The 19,890-nt window shown below is 35.2% G+C and overlaps 1 protein-coding gene across 1 annotated transcript in view; it reads left to right on the top strand.

Annotated features, from left to right (window-relative positions):
* Acap2 (ArfGAP with coiled-coil, ankyrin repeat and PH domains 2) overlaps positions 1-19,890 on the top strand; it is a 115,932-nt gene that overhangs the window by 44,586 nt on the left and 51,456 nt on the right. The window contains exons 5-9 of the mRNA XM_013019502.1: positions 5,632-5,690; positions 7,870-8,053; positions 11,350-11,394; positions 16,162-16,257; positions 18,986-19,060. Of these exons, the coding sequence (XP_012874956.1) occupies positions 5,632-5,690; positions 7,870-8,053; positions 11,350-11,394; positions 16,162-16,257; positions 18,986-19,060 (459 nt within the window). The remainder of the gene's footprint in view (positions 1-5,631; positions 5,691-7,869; positions 8,054-11,349; positions 11,395-16,161; positions 16,258-18,985; positions 19,061-19,890) is intronic.

Genomic DNA, 19,890 nt, shown 5'->3' with positions numbered 1-19,890 from the left:
CCGGACCCAAAAAAAAAAAAAAAAAAAAACCAAGTATAAGTCATTAGGTGTGTTGGCATATTCCTGTAATCCTAGCGCATGTGGAGTATTGTGAGTTTGAGGCTAGCTTGGGGCTACATAGTAAGTTTTGGTTCTGCTTGGGCTGGTTCAGTAAACAAACAGTAAGAGTCACTTTAAATTTAACCTCTGCTTCCTCCTCCTCCACCTCCTCCTCTACTACCACTAACACCACTACCTCTTCCTCTTTATCCTCCTCTTCCTCCTGGTCCTGCCCCTCTCCTCTTCCTTCTTTTCCTCCTTTCCTCTCTTATTTCTGGACACTTGAGCCTTGTCCCTCAGCACATAGCATTTTAAGATACACATATCTTTAAATCCAATTCCAAGAAGTATTTATAGATATGTCTAAGAGTTGAGGGCATTTCTCCTTTAAGAATGAGGAGTATGCTGGATGCTGGTGGCTCATGCCTGTAATCCTAACTACTCAGGAGGCTGAGATCTGAGGATCGAGGTTCAAAGATAGCCGGGGCAAGAAAGCCCGTGAAACTCTTATCTCCAAAAAACCACCAGAAAACCGGAAGTGACGCTGTATGTAGCTCAAGTGGTAGAGCGCTAGCCTTGAGCTGAAGAACTGAGCCACAGTGCTCAGGCCCACAGTTCAAACCCCACGACTGACCAAAAAAAAAAAAAAAAGATTGAGGAGTATATATTACTCTTGAAATGTCACAAAATGCCTTTATATATTGAATTAATTTACAGAAAATATGGAAACTTGTAAGTTATAGATTTCATTTTTCAAGAAATTTTGGAGCACTTAATAATTAGCAGCTATTACAATAGTATCCACATTTGTATTTATGAAATCTAATTTTTGTTTTTAGTGAATTTGAGCTTCTTAATTTTTTATCATTATATTGTGGGTGAAGTTACATGAACATATTTATTTTCAATTGCAGTTCAAATTTAGCTGTTCCAAAATTGACAAGTTACTGCCCTTAGTGCCTGTCTGAATTTTCTTGAATATATACTTAGCTGAAATTGCTAGGTCATATGGCAGTTCTGTATTTGCCTTTTTGAAGAGCCTCCAAACTGATTAATTTTAATTTTTAAAAATTATAGTCATTTTAGTAAGACTGAAGTAGAATCTCATTTTGGTCTTGGTTTATATTTCCTAGTGACTAATGAATACAGAGTATGTTTTGTGTTCTTATTGGCTATTCGTATATTGTTTTTTGCCATTATTATCATTGCTGCCCCTTGAAGTCCTTTGTCCAGTTTTAGATTGCTTTTTTGTTTTTGAGTTGAGTGTTTAGAATATTGTCTATCTTCTGACTATTAAGCCCTTGTCAATAGATTTCCTCCATAAATTTTCTTTTTCAGTTTTTCCTTTTTCTTTTGGATGTTTGGGATCTTTTTCATGCCAGAAGTTCATGTTATATCCCTGAATGGCTTTTGTAGTCCTTCCTTTTTACTTTCCTGATAATGTCATTTGACCATAGACGTTTTAAATTTTGATAAAGCCAAAAGTCCAGTTTTTCTTTTGATGCCTGTGCTTTTACTATCATATATAAGAGGATTTATTTCCAAAAACAATCTCATGAAGTTTTTGTCCACCAAGAATGTTTGGCAGCACTGTTTGACATCTGCTAGGAAGGTACTTTACCATTTGAAACATACCTTAAGCCCCATTTTGCATTTTTTTAAAGTTAGAGTCTTACTATATGTTAGGACCAGCCAGCCTAAGCTATGATCTTCCTACTTGTCCTTTATTGTGTTACTGACAATGACCTATACCACTGGGTTTTTCCCTATAGCTGGGATAATAAGCACTTGCCACCATGATCAGCCATTGGTTGAGGTAACTGCAAACATGAATATCTTTTGTATGACTGTCAACATCTCTTTTAATGTGTTCATATTTACCCTTAATGACTTAAGCAGGACATGGTGGGGCCAGCTTGCCTCTGTTCCAGTGTTGACTAGGTGGCTTGTCTGTGACTGGAAGAACCAATGTGTTTGGCACCAGAGCTTGGTGGCTAGAATGCTTGGAGTTGGCTGGGTTCTTTGCAGTCTCTGGAGTCTCTCATTTTCTCCTCCCTCCCTCCATCTCATGTTGCTGGGCTTGAACTTAGGGCCATTTGTGCCATGCCTTAGCCTTATTTTCCAGGTTGTTTTTTGTCTGCATTTGGCTTTTCTCCAGTAATACAGTCGGCCAGTTGGTGTTCAAGGGTCTAAAATCAGTAGGTGTTGCTTCCAATGGCTTAAGAGTCGCAATGTTTTACTTCTGTTGCATTCTTTGGATGAAGTCGAGCTACAGGGTGAGTTCAGATTTAAAAGAATCAGGAGGCAAGTTCTGCCTCTTGGTGAAAGAGTAGCAGGCACCTGTAGAGATAGGAGGAATTACTGGCCTTCTACCACATCTTTTAATACCTAACAAATACCTAATTTTACCAAGTGTTAGGATTCAATAAAATTCGAGAACCACTGAAGGTGAGATCAGTGATTTTTAGAATGGTCCTTGAACCAATAGCATCAGCATGATTGAATGCTTGCTAGAACTGCAGATTGTCTGAACCCACACATAGTCTCTGTAATCAGAAACTATAAGGCTGAGAGCCAGCAACCTGTTTTAGAACAAGCCTTCCAGGCAATTCTTTGGCACTCAAAAGTTTGAGAACTACTCTTCTAGAGCAAACTGTGTCTTACAGACAAATATAGCTCCTTGCTTTTCGTTGTTTCTTTTCCCTGCAAATTTTTATTGGAACACTGCTACCTGCACTTATTTTGTATCGTCTATATCTAATTTTGACTTTAATAAAAGGGTTGCATTGTTGTGACAGACTATCTGGTCTACAAACCTCATATATTTATTACTATGAACTCCTTTTCAGAAGCAGCATGCTGACCTTTGCTCTTGAGGATTTCTTAATTTTTTCCCACTTTTGTGGACTGTATGCCATGACACCTACTGACACCTGTTTTCTGTGTTAGTGAAAGTTACTTAGTGATTTTTCTGTCATTGGTGAATTCTTCTCAGTGAAATGTTGATGAATGGGCTACAACCCAGCCTAGTTAAAATCTTTGGGTTAAGAACCTAGAATGAATTCCTCAACGCATTCATATATGTAGCCCAGTCTAATCAAGTGGCTTCTTTACTGATATTCTTCTCTGATTTCTGGTATGTCTGAAATTGTTCTAGATATTCTACATTTCTAATAAGGTGATAGCAGTCTATTTAGTCATCTCAGCATCTGTATATTAATATTTTCTCATATTATTTCATTCTGCAACCAATTTGGAAACTCTAGGATTAGAGCAATTTGTCTCAATCTTTTTTCTTTTGTTCTGGTCCTTGGGCTTGAACTCAGGAACTGGTTGCTGCCTCTGAACCTTTGTGTGCTCAGGGCTAGTGCTCTACCACTTGAGTCACAGTGCCACTTCTGGCTTTTTCTAGGTAGTTTATTGGAATGTCTCAATATTTATTTAACAATATCACCTGGAAAACTTGCTGAAAATATGGAAAGATCTCAACCTTCTACAAATCTTTGTCATTTGTGTTTTCTATTAACTTTTTTCTTTCTTTCCTCCACTTTCTTCCCTTATGGCCTTTCTCCTCCTCTATCTTCTTCCTCTGTTTTTTGGACAAAGTCTTGTTGTAGTCCAGGCTGGCTGTAAACTTTCAATCCTCTTGCCTCAGCTACTTGAGGACTGAGATTACCAGTGTGTGCCACAATGCTCCATACTCTCCTAACTTTCTGTGTGATTTTGATATAAATCTAAGCCACTGGGAAGCCATTAGTTTAGAGAAATTGATAATTACAGTAGAGTAGAACAAATAATAAGCATTTATTTAATACTTGTTAGTAATTTTTCCTAGTGATTGCAAAGGAAAGTCTTGATTTACTGTCTTTTCTGGTGTATCTTTTTAAAAATAGTATTTAACAGGTTTCCAACTTTAATGCATGATTTTGCACATATATTTATCAGCTTTTAGACATTAATGAACTGACTTTTAAAAGGAAGAAATGATTTTAATTTTAAATTGTAGTTCCATAATAACTGGTGATGTTGAATATGCTTCTCCCCATTCATATACCTTTTTTGGTAAAATGCTATTTTTAATTGTTTATATTATTATTATTTTAAAAAGTTTTTTTTCTAGCCTACATTCCATATGTATCTTTTCAGGTATGTTTTACACATATTTTCTTCTAGGGGTTGGCTTGCTTTTTCCTTTTTTGAAGCGACATCTTTTGAAGTACTATAGTTTTAAATTTGGGTGAATTGTGGGTGTTTTTTGTGTGTTCTTTAAGTGTTCACATAACCACAGTTCACTAAGATTTTATTTATGCTAATTTGTAGATGTGTAAGCCTATGACCCATTTAGAGCTAAGTTTTGAGATGTTCCACGGTAAGTGAACATCTTCCCTTCCATCCCCCTATATGGCTTTCCAGATTTTTGTTCCATCAGTCTTTGTTCATTAACTTATCCCTATTTATAGTTCTTGAGCTGAGTATATAGTATAATTCAGTGATTGCACACTTGCCTAGCAGGTGCAAGGCCCTGTATCCTAGTATTGATTTAAAAAAGGAAAAGAAAAACTATGACTTGAGTTTATGTGTAGGTTATTTCTGGACTCCATTCTGCTTCATTGATCTTTTGGCTATCTTTATGCTTGCTAGACAGGCATTCTATCCCATGAGCCATTCTCCAGCCCTTTTTAGCATTAGTTACTTTTTAGATCAGGTGTATCTCCTTTTTCTAGAACTGATCTAGATCATTATTTTCCTGCCTACTCATATTCACATAATTGGGACACAGGCAAGAGCTACCACACTCAACTTATTTGTTGAGATAGTTCCTACTAACTTTTTACCCTGACTGGATTTGAATCACAGCCTTCCCAACCAGCAACTCCCAAGGAGCTATGATTAGAAGTATGTACCTTGCTGACTGATAATTTTTTTTTCCTGTTCATCTTACTCTGCTTCAAACTAAGAATGAATTATTCTGTAAATTATTAAAGTACTTGGAATTTCCATGGAAAGTCCTGTGAAACTTAGCCACACTTAAAACCGTCCTTGTTAAGTATCATTTAAGAGGGACAAAAGAATTATTTTTATTTCTAATTGCAACCATCCTTTAACCTAAAGCACTATTTAATTACTTGAATTTCAAACATACAACATTTAAATACACAGTCTTCCCAAATAGTAACACTTGACTAGGGTGTGAGGCAGTTTTGTTGGAGTTTACATTTGTGGTGCTTCAATATATCAGACTAAAAAATATCTATTGTGGATGGGGGGGGATTTCTATTACTCATTTTACCTACTGAAGCCTGAATTACAGTAAAGGAAATTGGTTGCCTTTCTGTGTGAGAATTCTATTTCAACATTAAAACAGATTTGATTTTTTTTCTGTAAATAGAAGTTCATTTTTGAGGATAAAACTGGCTTAAATTTAGTTTTAGGTTCTTTTTAAAATTCTTACATATTTGATGGTCTTCAGTATGAAGGAATTTCGGTATTATTAGAATTGGAGTACTGGTGAAATGATGTGGTATTTATAGAACTACAGTAAAATTATTTGTTTACTTTTCTAATCACCCAATGTTACATTTTGTCTTTTAGATACTGTTTGACCAAACTCAGAGATCAATTAAGGCACAGCTTCAGAATTTTGTTAAAGAGTAAGTCATTTAACAGTGAAGAGCAAAGAAAAGTGACTGGTTAATGATGTCATCTGGGAATTGATATTTTTTGAAATTATGGATCATGAATTTCTGAAAATATTGGAGGTCTTTGTTTACTTTGTGATATGTGCATTGTATTTCTTCCTAAGTTCTTCTGCATAGGAATCAGATTTCATGTCTTTCATTGGATTTCTTATAGTTTGTTTCATGAGCATGTATTCAAATATATAGCTAGAGTTGTTATAGGTTTAATAAACATTTAAAAAATATACAGGGCTGGGAAGGTGGCTCAGTGGTAGAGCGCTTGCCTTGCATGCTCGAGGCCCTGGGTTCGATTCCTCAGCACCACATAAGCAAAAAGAAAAAAGCCTGAAGTGGTGCTGTGGCTCAAGTGGTAGAGCGCTAGCCTTGAGTTGAAGAGCTGAGAGATAGCGCCCAGGCCCAGAGTTCAGGCCCCACTACCGGACCCCCCCAAAAAAAATATACACAAAAATCTACTGGCCTTTTGAAATGAAACCCAAAGGTAGTTGAAATACTGTTAGGTATTGTAGTTGGAACTAAGTTTTGTCTAGTCTGGCTATGTTATTTTCTTTGAAGAGAAGATAGTTTAGAGAATGACTCACGGAAGTTCATGCTTTGTTATTGTGAATCTTTTGTGTCAGATTCATCATGTTTTGTAGTGAAATAAAAGTGAGACTTTTAAAAAGTCTAAACTTTCAAATGAGATAAGTTCCCTTTTTCACATTAGTAATTTTGTTTTTCCTCTTGTAATTCCTAACTGAGAATATAAAGAACTGAAGAAAAAGTTTATTGTGCTGTATTATTAAAGTTATACATATTATAAAACTGCAAGTAGTGACAGATCTTATTAACAACATAATGCATTTCTGTTTTCAGTATTGAGCATTAAACTCGGCCTCACACATGCTAGGCAAGCATTCTACCAGTGAGCTACAACTTTAGCCCAGTAGGTTAGAATTTCTCCTGAATATCAAGTTTCATAGATTGTTTCATAGGTGTGTGTGCATTTTAAGACTTACTTGTGTTTACCTTTCAACCCATTAATTTCCTCTGAGAAGATACAGATATTGTTCCCCTTCCCTTTGCTCTCTTTCTCTTCCTTCTCCCCTCCCCTCTCCCTTCCCGTCTTCCTTCCTCTCATCTTTATCCTCTCCTTTCCCCTCCACTGTACTCAGGCTTGAGCTCACTACCTTAAGCTCAGGGCATTGGGCTTGCTTGGCTCTTGTGCTCATGGCTAGCTCTCTACTATTTGAGTCATGCCTCGATTCTACAGTTTATCTGGTTGAGATGGAATCTTACAGACTTTACTGCCTGAGGTGACGTTGAACCTTGATGCTCCAGGTTCTCAGCCTCATTGAATAGTTAATATTGAAATCCTTAACCAATGGTGCCTGACTAATATTGTTTCTCAAAGTAAGGTCTGTAGACTACCTATAGAAGTAAAATCAAAGGTGTGTCTACAAGGCCTCTCAAATTTTTTGAGACTTGTTGTAGCACTTCCAAGTACTTCCATAATTTACAGAATGACTTCATTCACAGTTTGAAATAGAGTGAGATGAAAAGGAAGAAAGATCAATACTCAATTAACAAATTACAATCTTTAGGAAAATCTTTGGGAAAATGCTTGGAATTTATATTTTATACGGGTGTTCAAGTGGTGATTCTGTATATACTTCTGTTTAAAAAAATCATTTGGTTAGATAATGGTACATGTCCCTGATGTCATTAAAAAAAAACTTCCTTTTCCAGTTAATTGGATTATTTACATTTTAACTTACATAAATTTAAATAATGAAATGTTAGCTCACTGTGTCAGGATTTGTATATTCAGGTTGATCATCTGTAAGCCAAAAAATATGAAGTTTAAAATGCTCCAGATCTGAAACACGAAACTTTTTGAGCTCTGGGGTATTAGATTTTTGGATTTTGGAGTATCCAACCAGAATTCTAAACAAATATTACCAGATCCAAACAAAAACTCCATGATCTGCCCAAGTGTATCAAATAAGGTGTATTTAACCTGTAATTGAAAAATAATATAGTTTTGTTATAGTTTTCATTGCTCAGTGAAACAAATGACCAGAGATATGTTAGAATTCTGAGGTTATTTTGCCAAAATTTTCAAAGGCTCACTTATTTTTTTAAAAATTTTTAGGGATCTTAGAAAATTCAAAGATGCCAAAAAACAGTTTGAAAAAGTCAGTGAAGAAAAAGAAAATGCATTAGTAAAAAATGCCCAAGTACAAAGAAACAAGCAACATGAAGTTGAAGAAGCTGCAAACATTCTGACAGCAACAAGAAAATGTTTTCGACACATAGCTTTAGACTATGTCCTTCAGGTATCTTACATGTTTGAAATATTATTACTGTATGTATGGTTACCCCCATAAAATAAATACTATTAAAATGGAAAGGTAAGTATTCTGTTTTGTTTTTGGGAGACAGAATCTCGCTATATTATAGCCTAGGTAGGAATCAAACTTGAGATACTCTTGCCTTAGCCTCCCTAGTGCTGGGATTACAGACGTGCACTACCATGTTCAGTGGAAAACCTGATATTTTGTGGGGAAAGTCATCAGTCTTTTTGTGTGTGTATGTGTGTATGCATTTAGGCAGGTGTGTGGACACGTATGCCTTTGTTTTTGATTAATCTCTCTTTGTTTTCCTTCTTGTGATGACCATCCAACCCAGGGCCTTGTGCATGTGCTCTGACATTTTGCTACATCCCTAGCTCATGGGTAAAGTTCCCTTTAGGTGGCTCTGATTTTGACCAGGCAAACACTCCAGCTTGGTTGCAGAACAGTTCTTCTCTTCTTTTAACTTCTCTCATTTTAAAGTTGCTATGTCCATTTGATTAATACTTGATATTAGCCTCATGGTATTGCCATGTTTTACTGGCAATAGTAAAAAATAATTTTTAATTATTATAAGTGATAACTTATAATAGACTTTTTTGACACATTAAAGAATTCTATTGAAGGATAAAACTAGAGTTTGATTTAGGACCTCATCATGCTTGCTAGGTAAATGTCGTGCAACTTGAGACACTCTCCCAGTACAACCCTCTACCCCCCAGTGTTTGAACTCAGGTCCTTATGTATACTAAGCAAGTACTCTACCACTGAGCTTATACTGAGCTCTGTTGATTATTTCTTCATAGTAGATATTTAAGGCTCACTGTTATTACCAAATCAAACCTATTTCTAGAAATAGTGTTCTGATGTTTTGCCAGAAGGTACAGCATTTTCTTTTTGTACAGTGTGTAATTGAAACTAGTGTGAACGTGATAGATCTCCAAAGAAATTTGAAACTTGTGATAATGAAGGTAGAACGTTTTATTTAAAATGCGTTTGATGTGTTTTTATGTATCATGCATTTAGATGTTAAAAGATTTAAAGCTTACAGAATTGTCTTTTCTGAATCTTACTTTATAAAACTGCAGTGTTATCTCAGAGATTGTGGACCAACTTTCCCTCTCCCTCTGTCTCTTCTGTCCCGCCCTCCTTTTCTCTATTCCTTCTTCTTTCCTTTCTCCCCTTCAACTTTCCTCCCCTCCTTTCTCTTTCTCTCCTTTCCTCTCCCCTCTACTCCCTCTTCTCTTGTACAGGTACTGAAGCTTCAACTCAGGCTATTCTCACTATACTTTTTTTTTCTCAGGTCTTGTACTCTATGCTTTAGCCATACCTCTGCTTCTGGCTTTTTGCTGGCTAATTGGTGAAAGGAGAGAGTCTCAGGGACTTTTCTTGTTTTGAAACGAGATCCTCAGATATCAGCCTCCTGTGTAGCTAGTATGAATCTTTCTTTAAAAAGTCTACTAAACTGTGCAGAAATTAGTGATTAAAAACCACTTAGGTAACTTTGCAAAAAAATAATATGAATTTTGTTTTTTTTTAGTAAGTGGGAAGAGAAACATTTTTAAAAATACAGGCTTTTAGCATAGTTTAGTTAAGTCTGCCTTTCATTCATATCCTTTCCTGCTTTAGGATGAGTCATGAGCCTTCCTAACAGGACACTGACTGAATGACTTATGTAGGTCCTTATTTATTAGATATATTCTAGTTTTTAGCCACCTTGGCTCTTCTGCTCTACTGAAAAGATAGAACATACCTATGCTCCTTCTTGAAATATCCATTTGTCTTCATTTATCTGAAATTAGTTTCTCCTAAGTTCTGTTTTTTTTCAATTTGTGCCATGGGCTTTTCTCCTTTGTCTGCCTTTCCTTTTCCTTTTTAAGTCTTGTATTTTATTCTACTCTTTTCTTTATTATTTTCTGACATTTTCATCATGGCCCTTGTGTAAATTACCACTTGTACATAGATGACAAAATCTATTTTCTCTGAGTTCTATTTTCTCTGAGTTCTTCACTTTCATTTAAATAATAGGCTATTTGCAACCTCTGCTCTTTTTCAGATCATATGAAGTTAATGTTCGAATTCTCAAAACTGAGTAGGGTTTGAAACAGATGCACAAACGAATGCTTAAAGAAACATCATTTAGATTTATATTGGTCTTTTTTGTTTTCTAGTCAGTACTTTACCATTATAAGATAGGCAGAGAAATTAGTGGCATGGACATTAAGTAAGATTCTGACATTGGCGTCAAGAGTTTATGATTCTTTTTACGTGCAAACATTTTTTTTCATTAAATTGATATGTGATTACTGACAAAAAATGTTGAAAATGCAATTTTTAGAGATGAAAGATGCTATAAACGACTATTCTCTTAATTTATTGAGTTTTTTTAGTAACCGTAATTAAAATATTAGGAACCATTATTTTATTTAACAAATATTTATTTAGTGCTTACTATGTTTGCTTGGGGACTGGAGATGAGAAAAAGGCAACCTTTGGAACTTTGGAACTCAGGCTTTAGGGAACAATTAGAAAACATAAGGTACCTATAAATGCTGTGAGTAAACTTAAATGGGTATGATACTGTGTTAATGAGGAGGTGTTATTGAAGGAGAGACTTGATTAGATGAGAATAGCCTCATGTACACCAAGTTATAACCTAACAGCTAGTACAAAGTCACTAAGGGAACATCATGGCTAGAGCACAGACAGAAGTAATAGAAAACCAGGTCAGAGAGAGAGGGAAGAGCCACATCATATTGGGCCTTGTTGGTAGTTACGAGGGTTTAAAACTATAGGTAATAGGATTTTACTTACATCTTATAAATACCACTCTGGTACCTGTGTTGAGAATGTAATAAAGAGAGTCAGAAAGGAAGCAGAGTCTAGTTCATATCCTGTTACAACAGTCCAGAAAAGATATGATGGTGGTCAACTGATGAGAATTTGTATTTACGCTCTATGTAGAACCTTAATGTACATGCAGACAAGGAAGGTGGAGAAAATATATATACTCCTTCAGAATTCAAGTGTCAAAATAGTTCTATCACTACAACTTATAATTTTAATGGCCATATATTCCTTGAGATCAAAATCATTTGAGAATTTCTTTGGCACGTTTCGCTTAACTCTTTTGGGAAAAAAAAGAAAAAGGTCAAAAGATGAAAAACTTAGGCTTTACTTACATTTTGTTAAAGCCACTTGAATAAGCAAGTTTTACAATATTGTATTAGGAATTAGTTTTGAAAAAGCCTGAATAATTAACCAAATGTATTTTTCTTCAGATTAATGTTCTTCAATCAAAAAGAAGATCAGAAATCCTAAAATCAGTAAGATATTAACTGAAATATTTAAAAATGTTAATATGAAATGATACATATTATAGTAGCTAGTATGTATATATCCTCAGTTCATGATTGTTCTTTTTGAGCTTTCGTTTCTTATATCTTGTCTTCATGTTATGGTTGTGTGTATCTTCTTTACTCTGAGCTCCATAAAAATAAACTTTGTACTGATTACTTCTGTTTTTATTTTCTATTACTTTAATATATTCTTGCGCATATGCACTAGGTATCTAGTCTAGTTGGCAAATGACTGAAAATGATGGTTGTAAACATCTGTGAATATTTGTTTTGAACTTCATGTAGACAAAATACTAGCCAGGAACTAGTAGCTCAAGCTTGTAATCCTAGCAACTGAGGAGGCTGAGATCTGAGGATCACAGTTCAAAGCCATTCCAGGCAGCAAAAGTCCATGAGACTCTAATTGACAATAAAAACTACCAAAAAGTCAGTAGAGCTGTCGCTCAAATGATATCGTATTAGTCTTGAGCAGAAAAGCTCAGGGATACCATGCCTAAATCCTGAGTTCAAGCCCCAGTACCCACATGTGCATGCGCTCTTTCTCTCTCTCTCTCTCTTTCTCTCTCTCTCTCTCTCTCTCACACACACACACACACACACACACACACATACACACAAATACTATCACACTTAGGTTTTGAATTTTCTCTCATGTATAGTCACTAAAATTTTTTCTCTGCAATTTCATTTGTAATATTTATAATTTATATTTGGTTATATGCATTATTATTATTAGTTGTAGAGCTTGAATTCAGCATCTAGACACTGTACCTGAGGTCTTTCATGCAAGGCTAGCACTCTACCACTTTAAGCCATGGTGCCACTGCCAGTTTTCTGGTGCTTAATTGGATATGATAGTCTCATGGACTTTCCTGCCTGGGCTGGCTTTGAACTGCAATCCTCAGATCTCAGCCTCCTGAGTAACTAGGATTACAGGTGTGAGCCACCAGTGCCCTGCTGATTATATGTGTTATTTAGACTTTAAAAGTATTTAGGTTTGGGGCTGGGAAGGTGGCTCAGTGGTAGAGTGCTTTTCTTGCATGTGTGAAGCCATGGGTTCGATTCCTCAGCACCACATAAGCAGAAAAAGCCAGAAGTGGTGCTGTGCTCAAGTGGTAGAGTGCTAGCCTTGAGGTGAAGAGCTGAGGGACAGTGCCCAGGCCCAGAGTTCAGGCCCCATGACCGGCAAAAAAAAAAGGGGGAGGGCTGGGAAGGTGGCTCAGTGGTAGAGCGCTTGCCTTGCATACCTGAGGCCCTGGGTTTGATTCCTCAGCACCACATAAGCAAAAAGAAAAAAGCTGGAAGTGGCTCTGTGGCTCAAGTGGTAGAGTGCTAGCCTTGAGCTGAAGAGCTGAGGGACAGCGCCCAGGCCCAGAGTTCAGGCCCCATGACGGGACCCCCACTCCCCAAAAAAGTATTTAAGATTGAGGACTTAAGGTGAATAGTAACATCATATCTGGTGACATTTTCCCTTAAGACTGATTATGTGACAGCTTTTGAGTTTCTTTTGTGTGCAGTTACAAAACCAATGGGATGAAGTTGGAGGTTTGCTTTTATTTAGTCTCCCCCCTCCCCCGAATCTTTTTTTGTTTACCACTGATGACAATGATTTTTTATTTACCCCTCCCCGCTTCTTTTTGGTCTTAGGGCCAACAAGGAAGTAAGCAGGGAGATGGAATTATATGGCATATTACACTCTCTTTCTTATTTTGAGAACCTTCAAAATAATTTCTCCTCTTAATTTCTTTGCAGTTTTGTTTCCCTTAGGCTGTGCTTAAATTACTTTGGATTCTTGTCTTCATCTTGTTCTTGCTTTTTCTTAAATTTTATGTTAATCTTCATGTCATACCTTATTCGGTAGTATAATATAGTTAAGTTATACTTACTAATATATATATATATTTATTTCTCCCTCTCAGGTTCTCTAGATTGAGTGTAATGGGTGGGACTAATATTTAGTGATTACTTTTGTGAACAGTTAAAATTCTTTTTAAAATTTTCTAATTTTTTTGTTGTTTTTGAGGCAGTATCTCACTGTATAGCTTAGGCTGGCATCAACTTTGAGATGGTTGTGGTTTTTTAAAAAAAATTTTGTGGAGGGCTGGGAAGGTGGCTCAGTGGTAGAGCGTTTGCCTTGCATGCATGAGGCCCTGGGTTTGATTCCTCAGCACCACATAAGCAAAAAGAAAAAAAAAGCCGGAAGTGGCGCTGTGGCTCAAGTGGTAGAGCGCTACCCTTGAGCTGAAGAGCTGAGGGACAGCACCCCCCAAAAAATTTTTTTTGTGGAGTCATGGGGCTTTACCTCATGGCGTGGGCATTGTCCCTAAGCTCTTTTGCTCAAGGCTAATGTTCTACCACTTTGAACCACAGTGCCCCTTCTCAAACTCAAGATACTTCTGTCTCAACCTCTGGAGTACTGGAATTTCAGGTGTGCACTACAACCCCCAGCCTTGAGCAGGCCAAATTCTAGCATGTGACTATATAGGGATATACAGCTAGCTGGTAAATAACATAGGTGCATAGGCTATGTAGTCAACCAAGTCCAGGTAAGAAGAAAGCAGCAGACAGCCAAATATATAAATGAATGGTGATGGCTATTTTCTAGGAAAACTTTATATATGGGCATGAAATGTTTATACTATGTGTTTTTCTCATTTTTTTAAATGATTTAAAATCTAAAAGTCATTTTTAGCCCCAAAGCTATGACAAAATAGGTGATGGTAGGTCTAAATGTAGTTTGGAGGTCATAACTTGCTCACCCGAGATATACCATAAATTACCCTCATTTATTAATGTAATTTAAAATAATTTCCATGTTTTTTGTCATTGAAGTTGTTATAATGATTATTCTTATGTATCATCTGATTATTGCTAGGGTAGATTTATAAATAAGAGATTACCTATAAATTTTAACATTGAAAAGGAAAACTACTGTTAAATTTCAAGAGTGGTACAATAGTTTCACTACCAATGAGTGAGATTCAGTGAACATTTCTCCATTAACCTTACCAATAGTGAGTATTACAGTCTCCTTCCATGCCACTTGATGGATATAGATGGGGATTAATTTTGTATCTTATTAAGAACAATAAGTTTGAACTTTTTTTCTATTTTTGTGTCTGTTGGAGTGTGTCAGTTTTTCATAATGATAACATCTAAGATTATTAATCCTTAATCATGTGTTTTTTCCTAGTTCATCATTTTTAATATGTCTAGTGTGCCATTTTTTCCCTTTTTGTCAGTTGTGGGCTTGAACTCAGAGCCTAGGGCCTGTCCTTGAGCTTTTTTGCTCAAGGCTAGCACACTTCCACTTTGAACCACAGCTCCACTTCCAGTTTTCTCCACTTCCAGTTTTCTGGCGACTAATTTGAGATAAGAGTCTCACTAACTGCTTGGGATGGCTTTGAACTGTGATCCTCAGATCTTAGCCTTTTAAGCAGCTAGGATTACAGGCATGAGCCACCAGTGACTAGTATGTCTTTTAATGTATAAATGCTTAATATTATATCTATATATAAAGCCTATATATATATATATATATAATATAAAGTCTCTATATATAATCGTACTGTTCCTCTTCACTTTTATAATTCAATGTTTTTAATTATATTAAAAAACCCCTGTTATTATTTAATTCTAGCATAATCTTTGTGTTGCATTTAATCAACCATTATTCCAGAAGCTTTTTTTGTAGAATTACTGAATATTATGAACCTTCTTTTTAAAAAGTATATTTTTATTATCTTTAAGTTATTGTACAAAGGACTTTCCATTCAACAAAGCAGTTTAAGAAACTTTGACCTAATTTAGATATTAGAGAAATAGATATCTTATTGCTAAAAATAAAATCAGTATCAGACAATTCTTTCAATATTAACATTTAATTGTATATTTCCTTCCCATATGAGAACTTAATAAAAATAAGTGACTTTTTTTCATAAATGAGTAAAATACAAAAAAAATCTGGGAAAAAACTCAACCCTTAATATCCTTTTTGGAGTTGGGGAATGAATATAAAGAAACTTCCACACTGGCAAAGTGTTTACTCATTATTTGTAACAACAACAACAAACCCCAAATGATTATATATACTCCTATTTTAGTTTTTACTTCGTGATCTAGTAAGCTGCAGAGTGAGTGGTTTATGAGTTGTTGAGAGTTTTATGTTTCTTCTCTTAAGTGTTACTTCCTTACTTCCTTAGTTTTCTTGGAACACAATATATCTCAGAATACCTAAGATGATAGTGTGGTTGCTGAAAATGTGGTTAGTTCATATCATCTATATCAATTTCTATCATCTAGATACAGTCCAAACAACTAAAATTTAGGTCATTGTTAATTTAAAGTTTAAGTCAACAAATTAAAGAATTTAAATTTAACTTTTAAAATTTAAAAAGAAATTATTTTTTCCAGTTTTTTACAATTATCACATGCACAAAAAATTGCTGTTTAATTTAAAGTAGATCTAATACTTTGGACTCTTATGGAAAAAATTTAAAACATTAAACAGGATAAAACTTTAAAATATTGACCTAGGAATTTTATATTTTATAAAATTTTCAAATATTTTTTTAGGAATGGGTTTAAAGTTGGTGATCTTTTTCTCCCTATTAGATGTTATCCTTTATGTATGCCCATTTGGCCTTCTTTCATCAAGGATATGATCTCTTTAAAATTTTCAAATATTTTTCTAGGAATGGGTTTAAAGTTGGTGATCTTTTTTTTCCCTATTAGATGTTATCCTTTATGTATGCCCATTTGGCCTTCTTTCATCAAGGATATGATCTCTTTAGTGAACTTGGGCCCTACATGAAAGATCTTGGAGCACAGGTAATGTTGAACTATATTTCTTGATTTTATATTAGTTATATTTTAAAAGAAATTTATCATGTTAGCTAATTTGATGTTTCATTTACTTAATGAAAAATTCAGCAGTCTAGTTTATTTATCTATGGGCTAAATATATTTACCAAAAATGATAGTAAAGGTAAAAATAGCCTATCTTATAGATTTTATATGAAGGAACCAAAAACTGTGTGGCATATATCTGTGATCCTATTACTCAGGAAGCTGAGACTGGATGCTTTCAGTTTTGAGACTGACCAGCCAGGTCTACATAGTAACTTTGAGGCCAGTTTGATCTACATAGCAAGATTCTGTCTCAAAACATTCCCCAATACCCATACACAGCCCCTACACATGCAAAATTTATTTTTATAGTACATGTTACTGGATTTTTCTAGTTTCTTACATTTGAATAATTGAGATACTGTCCTAGTTTGCTTTTCATTTGAATTATAGCACATTTCTATTTTAAAAGAATTTCATTTTGCTGTGTTGATAATGAAATTATAGCAATTTAGGACAATACCATTTTTATGTCCTTTTTCATTTTATACAGAGGCATTTGAGTATGTGTCTGTGTGATTTTATATTTAAACATATATATGCATATATGTACACACACACTGAATACACATAGACATACACAAGAATTTTATATATATGAATTTCACCGTGTTCAAATTATTTTCCACATCTGAGTAGCATTTTGTAGTGGAACTTTCCTCTTTACTCTTTCCCCCTTCTCCCCCTATATTGAGATTTGGGCTGAGAACCTTGTTCATGCTTGTCAAGTGCTCTACTGTATCCCCTTCCTGAGAACAGGATGGGGTCATTGATTGATAGGTTTTCTTGATTTAATATTGTCAATTTTTAGGTAGTTTTTTTTCCAAGGTGGTTTATTTTTTGAGGCATAGGAATAAAGGATGGAAAATAGAATTAAGGAAATAAGATACAAATGTAAATGGATTCAGAATTGTGTTTACTGATCAAAAAGTGTATGTAGATGGTGTGTGTGTGTGTGTGTGTGTGTGTGTTTTGAGCTATTACTGAAGACATATGTTTTTAATTACACACACACACACACACACACACACACACACACACACACACACACACACACACACACACACACACACACACACACACACACACTCTTCTGGGTCTTTTGGTCTCTGTTGAACTTGATCTATTAAAAGAAACCAGCAAGTCACCAAACTGTTAATCTCTGTTAAAAGTCTGTTTGAAATCAGTTGAGATTGTGTTTATTTGCAAGTGAGAAAACAGAATAATGATAGTTTAAAAAGGTAGAAATATAGTTCTTTTTTTTCTTAATAAGTTTTGTATTGTGAAAATACCATACAGAGGAAATATAGTTCTTCAATGTAAAAAATACAAAGCAAAATATTATGACTATTTGACTCTCAAGAACTCAAGCTTGCTATATCCTTTGAGTTTGTTTCATGGTTCAAAGTAGCTAATAAAGCTCTCACATTCCAACTAGCAGGAAGGAGGAAAGGGGAAAGACACATTCTGTTTCCTTAAGGACATCTGGAAATTGTATGTTATTTCTGTGTACATTCTAACAGGCAGTGTTAGTCACAGAGTCATACACACTTCAGGGAAACCTGGAAAATACAGCTTTGATGCCAGAATGTGGTCTGCTAAAATATGACCTTTCTGGTCATGAGAACAAGTAGCCTTATCTACCACTTAGAGAAGGGTCAGGGTTTTGTAGAAATCAGTAGATAGCACATGTAGCCCAGTCATGGGGGAAGGTAAGACTTTTCTACGTGTTTTTGGCCTATCAAACATTAGATTACACTCTCATTTTAATATAATTTGTAAATCAAATTGCAATTGACTAGTTGAAATATTTATATATCTTAAAGTTTTATTAATTGCTTTTATAATATTTTCCCCCCTCCAGATGTCAAATATGTTTTCAGGCCTTTGTAATAATTAATAATGCCCATAGTGTTTAATGGATACTATATCTTTGCTGTAAATAGCTAGTTAGGATTTTTGTTAGAAATGTAGTTGATAAATAATAGAATCTAAAACTCTGGAGTGATATTCATTTATTGTTACTATTGTGAGATTGGGTTGTCTTCTTGCTGTGTTGCTTAAGTGATCCTCTTGCCTCAGCCTCCCAAGTGCTGGGGATATAGGCATGTGCTGCTGCCACCCAGCTCATGATTTTTTTTTTAACTATCTTTTATTTGGTCATTTTTTCTATATTTAGATTTGATTGTAACAGCCAACTTGAAGACTTGAAACCTCTTGAGTGATAGGAAGTATCTGTTAATATTAACTTGTGAGGGTTGACTAGACTTGTTTAGCTGAAATACCCTTTGCCATTTGGGGGTCACCAGTGTCTCCTCTTGGTAACTTCGGTTGTAACTATCCAAATTTGTGGAGTGAGTCAGCATGCACCTTAAGCTACAGTCATTTTCCTTATTCAGGGATTGAACACATATGGCTGACATTCCCAAGACAAGGCCTCCTGCCTTGAATGCTTGGCACCATGATTGTTCTTGGAAACCTTCTCCCTAGAGCAGGCATGGACCTTTTCCAAGAGGGATTAATACCAGAAAGAAATATGAAGTGTTTTTAAGTTTAGCCAAAAGGACTTTTTATGCCTAACTTGCAAGTATGCTTTGAAAAAAAATGCTTTTTTTCTCTGATTTTTAAGTTTATATTTCTCCTTTTCTAGTTGGATCAACTGGTTGTAGATGCAGCAAAGGAAAAAAGAGAGATGGAACAAAAACATTCCACTATTCAACAAAAGGTACATGAGGGGAAAAGTTAAAGAAGATTAATTTTCATTTTACTAAATTAGTTTTGGTTTAAGCAAGGTACCATTGTGTTATAACAAATCATTTCAGTTGTTTAATTGCATGGTACAAATAAATGTCTTTTTGTGGAAAGTAGGATATTTTTCAGATGTTAAGGTATGTATTTTATTATTCCTTCAGATCAAAATATTTGAAAGCCATGTTCTTGAAACAGTTTATAAAAAACCTATTTTAAATACTATTCATAGTTTCATTTAGGATGCTACTAATATTTTGTAAATGTATGTATGTGTGCATCTGTGTAATAAAGAAGAGACAGATTAAAGTGAGCAATAAAAGAGAATGATGATATGAGGGAGATAAAAGAGGTAGAGAGAGGGAAGACAGTGAGAGAGAGATTGATTGTGAGCACATGTGCCTTGGTGACAGTGTTACCCATTTCCCCGGTGCACTCACTTCAGAGCAACACTCCTTTCCTTCACAGTGGTGCTAAAAGGTGTGATTTGTTAAAATGCCCAAGGCCAATTATACTAGCTTTCGGAAATTGCTTTTAAGAATGAAAATTCAAATATTAAGCTCTTTTTTTCTTTATAATGAATTGAGTGTTATGTCTGAAATGTAATATATACTATATTCAATATATCTTAAGTAGTGGATTTTTTTGTGCAGTAATTTTTTTTGGGCGGGGGTCCGGTCATGGGGCCTGAACTCTGGGCCGGGGCACTGTCTGTCCCTCAGCTCTTCAGCTCAAGGCTAGCACTCTACCACTTGAGCCACAGCACCACTTCTGGCTTTTTTCTTTTTGCTTATGTGGTGCTGAGGA

The sequence above is a fragment of the Dipodomys ordii genome, unplaced genomic scaffold (genome assembly GCF_000151885.1).
Source record: "Dipodomys ordii isolate 6190 unplaced genomic scaffold, Dord_2.0 Scaffold45, whole genome shotgun sequence".
In the NCBI taxonomy this organism is placed as follows: domain Eukaryota; kingdom Metazoa; phylum Chordata; class Mammalia; order Rodentia; family Heteromyidae; genus Dipodomys; species Dipodomys ordii.
The sequence above is the reverse complement of the archived record's forward strand: the minus strand, read 5'-3'. Positions and strand labels throughout refer to the sequence as shown.